At 40.3% G+C, this 13278-nt stretch overlaps 2 protein-coding genes across 3 annotated transcripts in view; both read left to right on the top strand.

Moving 5' to 3' along the window:
• Positions 1-302, top strand: part of tmem220 (transmembrane protein 220) — a 4129-nt gene extending 3827 nt beyond the window's left edge. For both annotated transcript variants that reach the window (XM_051387766.1, XM_051387765.1), the window contains one exon: positions 1-302. This exon is cut by the window's left edge and continues 26 nt beyond it. In XM_051387766.1, the coding sequence (XP_051243726.1) occupies positions 1-107 (107 nt within the window). In that variant the 3' untranslated portion in view covers positions 108-302.
• A 106-nt stretch (positions 303-408) lies between these two features.
• On the top strand, positions 409-8163 carry LOC127356204 (protein SCO1 homolog, mitochondrial). Its single transcript, XM_051387764.1, has 7 exons — positions 409-849; positions 1328-1447; positions 5696-5786; positions 5871-6068; positions 6158-6250; positions 7274-7389; positions 7471-8163. The coding sequence occupies exons 1-7, from the start codon at positions 586-588 to the stop codon at positions 7612-7614; spliced, it is 1026 nt and encodes a 341-aa protein (XP_051243724.1). The 5' UTR covers positions 409-585; the 3' UTR covers positions 7615-8163.
• Positions 8164-13278: the final 5115 nt, after the last annotated feature.

Genomic DNA, 13278 nt, shown 5'->3' with positions numbered 1-13278 from the left:
CCACAGCTGTCGCCATCACAGTCTTCCCCTTTGTGGCCTGGCTTTACTACTACATCAACAGGGAGCTGACGTCCAACTGGCCCTCACACTGCAAAACTGCTATTTAGACATCAACTTCTCTCCTCTATGTGATTGATTATTAATTACTAATCTTGTTACGTTCTTTGCCTTAAAATCACGGACCAAGAATGCTGCTTAAATAAACATTTTGCATCATTAAATACAGACATACAACAGCTGAGATGCATTGAAACTGTGTCAATTTAATGTGTGATTTTTATATTAAAGTCTGTATTTCTTTATGTTTTGAAGCCTCGAGCATACATCTCATGTTACATGAAGTATAATATATAAATAATATAAATAATAAAAATTATATAAACTATAAAATAAATAAATGTTTATTATTTTCTTTAAAACAATATTTTCCCGCCCTCCAGGGGGCAGCAGAGCGCCGGTGAGCGGAAGGGACGATAGAAGAAGCGGTAAAACACGTCATTTCCTGTGTTTGGTAACGGCTACACGGACACTGATCTGAGAGCAGCCTTTTTTTTGTTCAGAACGTTCAATAGTGACTCAACGCGCATGTGTAGAACTGACTCCAGAACAGCCGTTTGTATGCCGCTGTCTCTCCCGTCGCTTCTCTCGTTGTATAAACCCTGTTGCCAAGGTCCAAACATGGCTCTGAGTGTGTTGTACCACAGCCTGGGCTGCCGGTTGTCTCCCGGTAACGTTCAGGTCTTACAACAGTGCACTCGGACCCAAAATGTCCGACTCGCTCACAGTGTTTACCGGACAGAAACGGGACTGAAACACAAACTGTGGCCGCGGAGAGCGCGCTGCTGCCCGGTAGGTCAACGCGAGCCGTCCCGCATCATCGCTCACACCAAACTCCATTCAGAAATATGGCAATTTAGCCGTTTTTTTTGGCAAGTTACGTTAAGTCGCCACGCTTCTGAGCTAAAACACCACTTTTATAACAGTAATTTTATAGTCAGCTGTCACTGTGGCGTACGTGCAACCCACCATGTAACTCTAATTACAGTTTAACCTGACTTTAAAACACGATTTCACCACAGGTATTTCACACTATTTGGTATTTCTACAGGTAGCAATGTATTGAAACACAAGCCGATGAAGCCGTTGGATTGAAAAGCACTAAATAATTTAAAAATCATCTCCAGTTACGCCACCTGTCGTGCCACCATGCAACGCCGCCTTAAATTGGCAATTTTTTGACTGGAGTTTGGTGTAAGATGATTTTCAGTCAAGCCTATAACTCTGACCACATCTCTTTTTTTCCCCCCCTGTGTTTACTCATTAACAGGTGAATGTGAGTCAGTGGCACACCTACAGAACAACTCAACCGTGGTATCAACAGTCCTCAAGAGCATTTTCCTCTTTACCTCCACCGCCCTCAAAAGGAGGTAAGAGCAAGAAATCTGGGGTAAGTGGCATCAAAATATAGTCTAATTTTATCTAAGTAGGTGTCGTGTATCAAAATGATCTTTAGGACATAAGACAAACAACTTCTCTCAGTTGAGAAGTTTATTTAGAATTGTATAATTAAAATAATACTTGGATCTTGTTGGATTGAGAAGCCACAGTCAGAGTGCTGTTACTCTTCTTTTCTCGCCCCAAAAAGAGTCACGACCAAAGGTTACAAGAGGTTATATTTGTTTATATTAAGCATTGTGATTGGTGGACTATATGATGGGACACAGCCGTGGTTTAGACTTGGTGCTCAGACTGGTCCCAGTCTCTTGGCACACGGCCCAACCACTTCCGAATAGACAGCGCCCTAAAAGAAAATGAATAATTCCACCATGCTTTACCTCCACTACGATATCATTTATGAAACTAGAGCGACGGTCAGAACTGGATGCTTCCGACCTTGGAGATAATCCATTCTTCCTCCCGTGGGCAGGTGTTTGCAGCTAGTGTAGCTCACAAGCAGAGATGAGACTGTGTCAGTGTTTTTTTATCTTTATTAGCTTTATAAAATGCAGGCTTTCACATCTATGTGTATTAAAATATATTGAAATGACTAATCCCTAACGTAGGTATGGAAGCCCATTTCTGCCAGTGTCACAAAAGTCATTATAATGAGAAACTTATCAAAAGTAATGACATAGTGTCACAAAGTCAAAATATTGAGGAACTTTTGCATTATGACTTAAAGAATCCTTTATTTTCTCTATTACATTGGCACAAATGGGCTTCCGTAAATAGGGTTGCATATGTTAAAAAAAAAAAAAAAAATATATATATATATTTGATAATATAGAAAGATACTCTGAAGAGAATATTGTGTCAGTTCGACTCTAACAGCAGAGGTCTAATGTCACCATAATGATAACTGCATTTATGATTAATTTTATCCCATAATTTCAGCTTTTTATTTTACAATTTCAAACTGTTTAGCTCATAGTTTGGACATTTTATCCAATAATCTTTACTTTTTATCTCAAAAGCTATGAATTTACATAAGATAATATTTGGATTAACTGTAAAGCCTGTTAGATCCCGAGTTACCCCCTTGTCGGTGGTACTGGAGCAGCTCTCTGTTAAAGGGTCCGAGCCTCTTGCCTGTAGGTACTACCCTGCCAGATTCAGAAGAGGACCATTTAGGTTTTGTGTGTTATTGGCCATTCTTGGTTCCTATTTTTGTTCTTTAGTAACACTGTGTTACTATCTAGAACTTTACTATATCAGATACTTCGTACTTGGCTTGGACTGCAGCGGCTGCCGGATGGTCTCGTGCTTTAACCCACACCCGTGCCGTGCGTTGTATCGACCGCACACTTCACAGGCTTTGAGGACTTGTTGAATTCGGCTTATTGGAACCCAAAGTCGCTGTTTGTCCAATTATATCCTGGTGGGCTTGGTGCCTGCATGGCCTAGCGCTTCATGTACGGCCTGCACCACCTCCACCACGGATTCTTCTGGGACCACCCTTCCTTTGGGTGTCTTTTCCCACGTCTCGATTCCAACAAAGACGATTCTTCTCTGTTGTACGTAGCAATCCACTGCGCCTTCTTTCCCATGGGCCTTCTGATGTACTACATCTAAGTCCATTTTTAGCCGTAGCTTAGTCTTGATGAGCTACCTTCTTGCCCTTGGCCCCCTCAAATCTATTTTCTTCCCAGATGGTGAGGTCTTCTTTGAGGGCCTGGGCACAATAGTAGCTCTCTGTTATTATTCTTGCTCTCTTAATTTTGCGTTTCTCTAATTCTAGCAGTCCTTCCAGTATTGTAGTTACTTCACCCGCCTGGGCGCTTCCGGGTGCTCTCCCTTTCTGCCTGAACTGTTCTTTCTCGTTTTGTTTGAGAATGTCGCTCCAATAGGCTGTGAGTGTCGATCTGTCAGTGTACATGATCCATTCATGGGGTTCTTCCTCTGTTTGCTGGGGTTTCTGTGATTTCTTATTATTTGGCTGAGCTGGGCCAATCTCAAGGTCAGGGTCTAGCAAAATGTTTTCCCACCTTTGCCACCTTGTGTTTGTTGCTTTAGTGCTTTCAGTGGTTTCTTTCCGCAGGTACTGATGTACTTGGCTTTGGGTGATAACCTTGATGCCTTGGCCTTGGGCTAGATCTTTCATGTTACTCCAGTATTTAGCCAGGGCTGCCAGTTCTTTCTCCTCCTGCGGGAATTTCTTCCCTACTGAGGATAGAGTGTAGCTCCACAAGGTTACCGTTCCCCCTCCTTCGTTGTTCACTTTCACCACTGCATTGTCATCTTCACAACTTACTTCAGCCACTAGCCTGGTGATGAGACTCCTTGGCTCCAGTCTGACGGCTTCTTGAATCGCCGTCTTCAGTTTTTCCAGATTCTCCTGATCCGTGGCTTCCCAAATCCACCTTTTGGAGGATTTTGTATCCGGTTCTTCTTCTTTCTTCAGACAGGCATACAGGGGTTTGGCATACTTATGGTAGCTCAGTACGTGGTCTCTTACGTAGTTAGAGAGTCCCAGTATCTTCTGTAGGTCATTTTCTGATGTTGGTGGGCTTATTTGACTTTTGTATTATGCGACTGCTTGGCCAATCTCAAGGAAAATAATCCTTTTGCCAGGCCAATTCATGATTTGGATTTCTTGATCTGTAGCGTCTTCAGTGCCCCTTTATGGATTGATCAGACTCGCTGTGTTGGCTACTGTTCGTCGATTGAGGGCCTTAAAATTGATCAGCGGTCTCCATCCACCGCCTGCTGATTCTGGCTGTTTCACCGCTTGAATTGGGCTGTTGGTGATTGGGTTTGGTTCTTCTCTGATGATTCCCAGTGCCCTTAGCTCCTTTACTATCTTGTCCATTTCTTGCACCACTTCTGGGTTCAGTGGATGCTGTCGCAGTGGTGGGTGAACCCCTCCTTCGATGGTGTGGATGTATTTGGATCCTAGGTCTCCGGAATCATTTTTGAACCTGGATACTGTGGCTTTAGAAATTATCTTCCTCAGTTTGTCTTTCCCCTTCGGAGAAATATCGCTTTCTTGTAGTTTCTTCTCCGTGGTTTCTGGTATGTCTACTGCTTTATACCATTTTTCTCTTTGCATCTCATCTGTAGCTCATGTTAACCTCACCACTCTGGGTTGTAACATGTCCACTCTGTGTCTCAATGGCCTTTGTAATCTTTTTGGAGTATTGAGTTCCTTCAAATCTTGGGTTGAGATGAGGTTATAGTCCACTAGGTATGGTTCTCCATCCACTTTAGCGTCGATATCTTCCCCTACCCAGTATCTATGCTCCAGATCCCAAGACCTCACTGCAGCATCCATTTCACGGACAGTAGTGTAGTCAGCCGGCATCTTGACAATGACAAAGGTCCAGTCTCAGTGCTTTCACATAACGTTTGGGAGTTATCTCTTGTTTCAGGCTATACCACACCTGAGTTAGGGTTTGGCCCTGGTCCAGCCCCGCTCAAGCCCTGGCAATGTGCGCATCTTCGTCCTCGAGGTCTTCCAGTACCAATCTCTCATAGTTCTGTGCTGGCTCTCCCTTGTCAAATGGTTTACTGGTGACGTGGCTGAGCCACAGCCTCTTACCGTCTTCATTGGTGGTGTTTGCCTCGATGAGTCTCCAAACTTCCTTTAGGTATTCTCTTGTATCTTCATTGAGCCTCTTGCTTCGTACTAAGGCCTTGAGTTTCTTGAACTCCCTAAACTCTTGCTCATTTGTTTGGACCTCAGTCAGGCCAGGCTTAGATTCTGGCTCGGCTTTAGGGACTGATAGGCTTGGTTGTGGATGGGTGGCTTCATCTTCACCCGAGGAGATTTCCTTCTGCATCTCCAGCATTGTTTTGTTTGCTAATTTGACTGCTGCCTTTTTCATTCTTCTCAGCAAAACGTCGTGAATAACTGCTGTGTACCCTGTTCTAAAATTGCTATTGCTAAAAGCACTATAATAATTTGCTGTTTAGATAATAATTAAATAACTGAGCATTGTATGAGCGGAGGTCAGGTTTCTTTCTGAGTGCAGAGAGAATCTCTACAGTTTAACACATTAAATAATCTCTTTGACCTCTCTATTAACAAAACCTCCTCAGAGTTTGCTGGAGAGGGAAATCTCTGAACTCCTCATTATCTGAACATCTGCTTCAGTCTGGGAGGAAAACGGCGAACAGATTGCCACATTTTAGCTGGAAAAAACCCAAACAAGCTGAAAGATTCCTCTCTGATCTTTATCCTCTCTCTCTTTAACAGCCGGTGACGTGGAAATCTTTAGCGATAACGGTTGCTATCGGAGGATCTCTGCTCGGGGCGATGAAGTACTTCAAGAAGGAAAAGGAAGAGCGTGAGTATCTCTCAGTGTACGCGGAGGTCGAGTGAAATCAAGCGCTGACGCCTGAATTAATAAACCTTTTAAATCTTTTCGCAGTGATTGAAAAAGAACGGAACAAATCGATTGGCCGACCGGCGCTGGGCGGCCCGTTCTCACTCATCGACCACAACGGCAAACCCGCCAAGAACGAGGACTTCCTCGGCCAGTGGGTCCTCATCTACTTCGGGTTCACTCACTGTCCCGACATCTGCCCGGACGAGCTGGAGAAAATGATCGAGGTGGTGGACGAAATAGGTGAACGCAGCCGTTTCACAAGAGAGATTCTGTGCCTCGGTATCCTTGTTCTTCTTAAACGTTCTTCACGTTCTCTGTTTGTTCCGCAGATAACATAAAGCCTATCCCGAACCTGACGCCGATCCTCATCACCATCGATCCCGAGAGGGACACGCCGGAGGCCATGGCTGCGTACGTTAAAGGTAAAACCCCACGACCACGTCGGTTTTCTATACGGAGTAAAATGTGGTTTCATCGATTGGGTTGAATCAGAAGAATTTACACTATTTTACATTTTTATACATTTATCTGTAAGAGCGCAGTTTGAGTCTGAGATCGACTGTTTCACTGCGACAATAAACAACTTGAATTTAAGTGCTTAAGCTCGTTTCCCGTATTTGGTTCTGAAAATAAAAACACATTTATAAATGGTAGTTTTCTCATTTTATTGGCCATTAAATAAACTGACCCATCAAGTGCAGAACATCACCTAAAATTTAAAGCTAAATGTCCAACAATAACAACAACAATAACAACGATGCTCCCAGGCTTCAAACCATGCATGTGATGATTTTTCCTCTACATAATAGGAGAGCGACAATAACAGGATATAATGTTTTTTAAAAAAAGGATTCTATAAGCTTGTATTTTTGTATTTTTCCACCTCAACACCAGAGCATGTTTAAGACATTGCACATAATGTGATGTATATGAAGGAATAACAGAAAAGTAGAATAATAAAGTAGAAAAGTAAGGAATTTTCATCTTTTGTTGGCTATTTTTACTGTTTTCACTACAGTTTTATTACTTTTACTAAAGTAAAATATCTGAATACTTCTACTGCTGCTATTGGGCCACAGGTATCAAGATAGATAAGATACATTTCCAAAATATGAAACCTTATGTGCATTATCAACTCTATATCCCATGTCGTCATATATTAATATTTAATAGGAAAAAGAGGAGCTACATTTAAAAACAGAAAAGTAGAATAAATGTAATTTTATGTTTAATTATTTGAGGTCAGAGATCCCAGTTCTGCCATAAAAAGAGAGACATATTCTCAGGAAGTCACACCAAAACACCAATAATTATCCTCAAATATTTAACTAATTTAGATTATTCAACCACAGTATTTATCTGTATATTCTGCTTTATCACAGTTTTATTAACTTGCTTTTATTGCATTAAGTCTAACAGATGCACACTGTAATATCCTTTTTCAGAGTTTTCCCCGAAGCTGATCGGCCTGACTGGAACAAGAGCTCAGGTTGACGAGGTTTCCAGAGCCTACAGAGTTTATTACAGTCAGGGACCAAAGGATGAAGACAACGACTACATTGTGAGTTAAAAGCTGCTCTCGTGTTACGACGAGGTAATAAAGGAAATCTCTGTCTGAACGCCACCTCTCGTTGTCTTTTAGGTGGATCACACCATCATCATGTACCTCGTCGGACCCGACGGGGAGTTTGTGGAGTATTTTGGTCAAAACAAAACAAACGTGGAGATCAGCAACTCGATAGCAGCACATATGAGAAAGTATAAGAAGGCAAAGGGAGCCCATTAAAGCTCACTGTGGACTGTTTGAACTTTAATACTGACGCACTCTATTTATTTTATATCTGCAGTAACAGTCCTTTCTATGGAAGCTCTAATTCTGCTAAAGTGACCAAGAAAAAGGATTGTTAGTCATTATAATGAGAAATGTCTCAAAATATTGACTTAGTATCAAAGATATTGACTTAATATCTGAAAATATTGACATATAATCTCAACTTTGTGTCATTAAGTCAGAATATTGAGAGTTTCTTACTATAAATAGTAATAATTCAAATAATAATACATTTCTTTTCCTCGTCACATTGGCAGAAACGGGCTTCCATGCCTTTCAGCGAGTCGTGTGCAGGAAAAAAAAAATCAGATCTGATGCCTGACTGACACTGTTCTCCATTATTACCCATAAAACACTTCACGCTCCTGCTGACTGGACACAATTTGACTGCTTTCAAATTATTGCACACGTCAGCTCCGCTGAGCTCCAACAGCTCTCATTTCTCACCTGAAGACAAATGTTGTAAATGAAGTGATTTGATTTTGTGATAAAATACAAAATACAGCCGTGTGTTGGATTTCTTTTTGTGTGTGTTTGACTTTCAATACTTAGCTTCTTGTATTCTTACATCCAACTGAACTAGTGCAAAGCTGAACAGCAGTAACAGAAACCCTACAGTATGTGAAGGATTTGAACATATCTCCCAGTATTACTAGACACTACAGCAGTTTGCACCAGGATTGTTTATAAAATATATATAAATATATGTATTTGTAAGTCAGTATTTAAGACTTTTTTTAGTGGTTTCCGATCAATTTAGGGTCAAATCTTCAAAATATGTCAGAAAGGAGGCTGATGGGAACGTTTTAATATGTAATATTTATAAGTAATACAAGATTTTATTGTATTAAAAACCACAGGTCATTTCCTACGTGATCCATCCTCAATCCCACAATATCTGTCACTACATATTAATAATTAACACACAGTAAATAGGAGCTACATTTAGAGAAACATCACATTTATTCTAACCTGGACTCGCCACCAGCCGGTATTGATTTATTAATATCTCCTCCGCCTGCACACCTGTCGCGTTCCTCCTTTAGAAATGGGATTAGAAAAGCAAACACAGCAGTTGTTCAGCTCTCCGCAGCCAGACGCCGCCGCGCTCATTCCTGGAGGAGAGCGGCCTTTCAGCTCTCAAAATGGAACAAATTGATTTCAGGGTTGATAAGTTATTTTTAAAAGAACAAACCTCCTGAGACTTCATCCGTTTCCAAGCATTTCACTCGACCTTTTCCATTTATGTTTCTTTAAATATAATAAACTCACAAAGCCTGTTTCACATACATTGAACTGGGTGGAAGAACCTCCTGAAACACATAAATTCAGTTACTTCACCTACCAGCACCGTAATTAACATGTAACATCTCGTTTGTTGTAAAAACAACAAGACATTCACACATTGGATTAACCTTAAACTGGTTGGCTAATGTAACGTTTGTTTAAGTCCAGGTGAAATGAAAAACGTCATTTTAACCCTTTAAGATTGCGTCCTCAGTTATATTGTACAACCATTTAACAATGTAGGCCTAAAAAAATGTAGAAAAACTCAATTTTAATATCAAAATCTCTCTTTTTTCTTCCAATAAAATGTGAAAATGTGACGCCTGCTTTAACTGCCTGCTATGCTAATGCTAAAACACTGGACAACAATTGAGTAAATCTAAAAGCATAATGTCGATTATAAAGCGTTCGATTTACTTCGGAAGTCTGAAGTCGGAGCTGGGACGACTCCCAAAACCAAAACCACCAATAGGAATCCTTTTTAACATCCTGTGTATATAAATAATGTTTGATTGATTAATTGAAGTGCAGAAATTACCAAAAAAAAAAACTTATTTTGGAAAAGTGATTTGTGTGCGTTGTGCTGTGTGTGACTGTGTTTGTGACAATAGAGTTGATTATATTTAAACTGCATTACAACCTCCCATTCATCAGATTTTTACGTGTGAACTCCGTCGACAGTGAAATGTTTCTGGATGTGTTTTTTGAGACTGAGACGATCATCCTGTGTGTGGCTTGCAGTAGCTTTACTCCCGGTCCTCGTCTCTCCCGTTGACCCCCTTTAATCCTGTGCAGATGCACCCGTCGTCAGATCTATTCTCCCCCGTCTCACCCATCGGCCTCTCTCCCACACAACCAGCTGATGGGGATTTTCTCTCTGCTTCTTCTCTCTCTTGTACCGTGACCCCTTGAATTAACGTCTGGTGGCCTCCTCGCAGTCAAACTTCCCCACACACACACACACACACACATATTTGCCGCCGTGTCGAGACGTGACAGAGGGGTCAGCGGACTGTGGTCTGCCTGCCCGGGCCCGCGCTCGTCTACCCAGAGCCAATTATAATCGCAGCTGTTGCCAGACCTTCAAGTGACATTAAGAGGCTATTAAATCAGCACCAATTAGTCTGTCTGTGATGCACTGCCAGACAAAATGCCCATATCATACAGCTCTTCCCCTCCAGAACACCGAATCATTTCCTCTGGGGAGGAACTGGGAGGATTGTTGAGGCTCAGTCCAGCAGACTGAAATGTCTGTATTTACTTGTGTGTGCAAAGGTGGATTAATACTTGATTTTCTTTAGTTAACAACAGCAGGTAAAGCAGTAAGCAACAGTGGATACAAGTTGATATAAGTGAATAAATAATAACTAACGAAGGAAGGGTGCCAGAAGGTAAAAATCTATTTGATTTAATTACGTCAGTTCTGGAGGTTTTACACAATGAATAGTGGTTTGATTGAGGCTTCAGAATAAGGCACTTCAGGAGACAGGAGAGGTTAAATTACTAGTTTTTACATGAATAGACATGATACAGTATATTCTTTTAGTCTTAGTTTGATGGAACAGGATCCAGTGTGGAGGATTTAGTGGCATCTCAAGGCAGCACAAGGTTGTATGATGAAATGAAAGTCTGCAGTTTCTTCATGCTTCACACACAGAAACATATTTAATAAATTCATAGAATAACATAGAAAATAAACAAGAAATTAAACCATTATATACAGTTTATTTATTTACATATACACCCAGGAAATAGATGAATTTGCGTCTGGGGGAATGTAAACAGGAGCATCCCCTCTCTCCCCCCCACTCACTCTACAGCTGTCACTATGGATTAAAAGAAACTATATTAGGAAATATTTAGGGGAAAAAGAATCAGAATCAGACATCATTCAATAATGTTTCCAGCAGTAAAGCCCAAATAAAATACACATTAATACAAAAATATAGCAAGTTTTACTAGCGGTGGTGTCTCTACTTGATGACCAGTGAATGACAGCGGGCTGTAAAGTGTGTATGAAAAACTACGGTGGCCACGAAACTCGCAAAAAAGTGTAGATCTGGATCTAGTGTTTGGTTAGTCTGTTCTGGGCTACTGTAGAAACATGGAGGTTCAACATGGCGGACCGTTCCCTCTGTAGATAAAAACAGCTCATTTTAAGGTAACAAAAACACAATAATTCTTATTTTCAGGTAATAACACTCTAATAAACACATACATATGAATATTATATTACATTTCTACCAATAGATCCTCCTCAATGTGACTCACTGGACTCTTTAAAGCGGTGGGAACATTACAGTGAATCTGAGAATTCAAGTTTAATATAATATTTAATCTGAAGCCAGAGTACAAACACACAAACACAGGTTGAAAATAAACACACCACTCGCTCTAAATGTGGAAAGTCTTACTGGAATAAAGACTTTGTGATGATGAGGATGAAGATAAAACACAATAAGCAAACCTTCCAGTAAACTCACGGTGAACTTTAAAGGCACATGCTTGTGCTATATTGACTTCTGGAGACACATGAATAGAAACCCTCTTAAAGGATTCTGAGCGGATCTGTGCTGGATTTGTTGTTAACCTTGTTAGCTGGGAGGCGGATGGAGGTTTTTGTTCTGAAGCAAGTTTATATTTCTGTGTGAAATTCTGAGCGGTGCTTAAAAGATTTTAGTAGAATTAAAAAGGGACTTTGGGCTACAGACGCAGACGTTTTACTGTCCTTCAGAAGTTATTCATAATTCTTTAATCTGACAATGATTCCCTTGATTTAATCGTTTGACTTCATTAAGATACAAAAATATACACATAACGAATGATAGAAGCATTTATCAGCATATTAGAGTTAAATTCATTCCCATAATTCTGGCGATAATTATTATTATAATTATTATTTTATATAATAATAAATAAAGGTCCAGTGTGTGACATTCAGGAGCATCTACTGGTAGAAATGGAATATAATATTCATAGGTGTGTTTTCATTAGTGTATAATCACCTGAATATAGGAATCATTGTGTTTTTGTTACCTTAGGAGGCGAGTTTCATGGCCACCGTAGTTTCTGCTCCACACTTCACACGCTGGCAGTGTTCAGTTAGTTGAAATCTCAATTTGATACAGCCATCTCTGGAACATACTATATTTAGTCTAGAGTCAGTAGAGGTTTCTCACTTTATCCCAAACATTACAAAAAGCTGTATTTTTAATTTATATGACCTTATTTTTACCAGGAATATAGATTTAAAATCTCTCTTAGAGGGGAGTCCTGGCCAAGACAGCAGCATAAAGTTTCAGAAAGAAGAAAGAACAATACAATAAAACAGTAAAACATTAAAACAAACAGCACAAAAACTTCACATACAACAAAACAAACAGCAGGCAACAACAACAGTAAATCCAGTTTAAGGCGACTCTGTAGCTCACAACAAGATGAGGGTGTAAAAACTTTAAAAGCACTTGAATGAAATACTTAATTTGTCCGTGATCAAAGGTTACAACTACTGATGCTAAATAAGAAGTGTGTAACGTGGCCTTAAAATGTCTCCAACATCTGCACAATGGCAATACTGGACCAAGAGAAAGCAACAAATTATAATGAATCATTATTATTACAGTCCAGAATATGTGTTGTCAAACATTATGAAGATCTGAACATCCAAACTTATTGTTCTGGAGGTGTTTTCCTGTTAAAACTATTTAAAAAGTTAGTGACAAAGTGAAAAGAATAAGCTTATGTTCTAAAGAAAGAAAAACTCCGACCCAACCCAACCTGAACCACAGAAGCAGTTTTGGGCCCAATAAACAAGATAAAGTAAACTACATTGTGTATTAATTACAGTTACATGTATTATTAATCAAATATTAAATATATATATTCTTAAAACCTAATTCTGTCTGAGCCCAACCTACAGCAGCAGTTTTGGGCCACAACACTTTTGCTTAGCTCAGTTAGGGATAAGAGCAAAGGGGAATTATACTGTTGAGATTTTTGGGTTAATGCTAAATATGCATAAAAAAAATACCCCAATAATGGGTTAATAGAGTCAGGGTCTCTCAGGTCTGCAGTGTGCTAAATGTTGCCCGTCAACCCTCCCAACACAGAACCCAAACAGTCGTGTGTGTGTGTGTGTGTGTGATCAGCTCGGCTCTTCCAGACAGCCAATGCCACAATTTCAGCGTCACCCTAACAGACCTAATCTTCCCTGATCCCAGAAAATGAGGCCCGCCATGTCGGGACCGTAAGCCCTCTAAGCTGCAGTCCTTAGCATTCATTGCTTTTTAATGGACAGTCTGAAGGATTACAATTGAAACCGTTTAAAAGTGA

The sequence above is a fragment of the Dicentrarchus labrax genome, unplaced genomic scaffold (genome assembly GCF_905237075.1).
Source record: "Dicentrarchus labrax unplaced genomic scaffold, dlabrax2021, whole genome shotgun sequence".
Taxonomy (NCBI): domain Eukaryota; kingdom Metazoa; phylum Chordata; class Actinopteri; family Moronidae; genus Dicentrarchus; species Dicentrarchus labrax.
The sequence above is the reverse complement of the archived record's forward strand: the minus strand, read 5'-3'. Positions and strand labels throughout refer to the sequence as shown.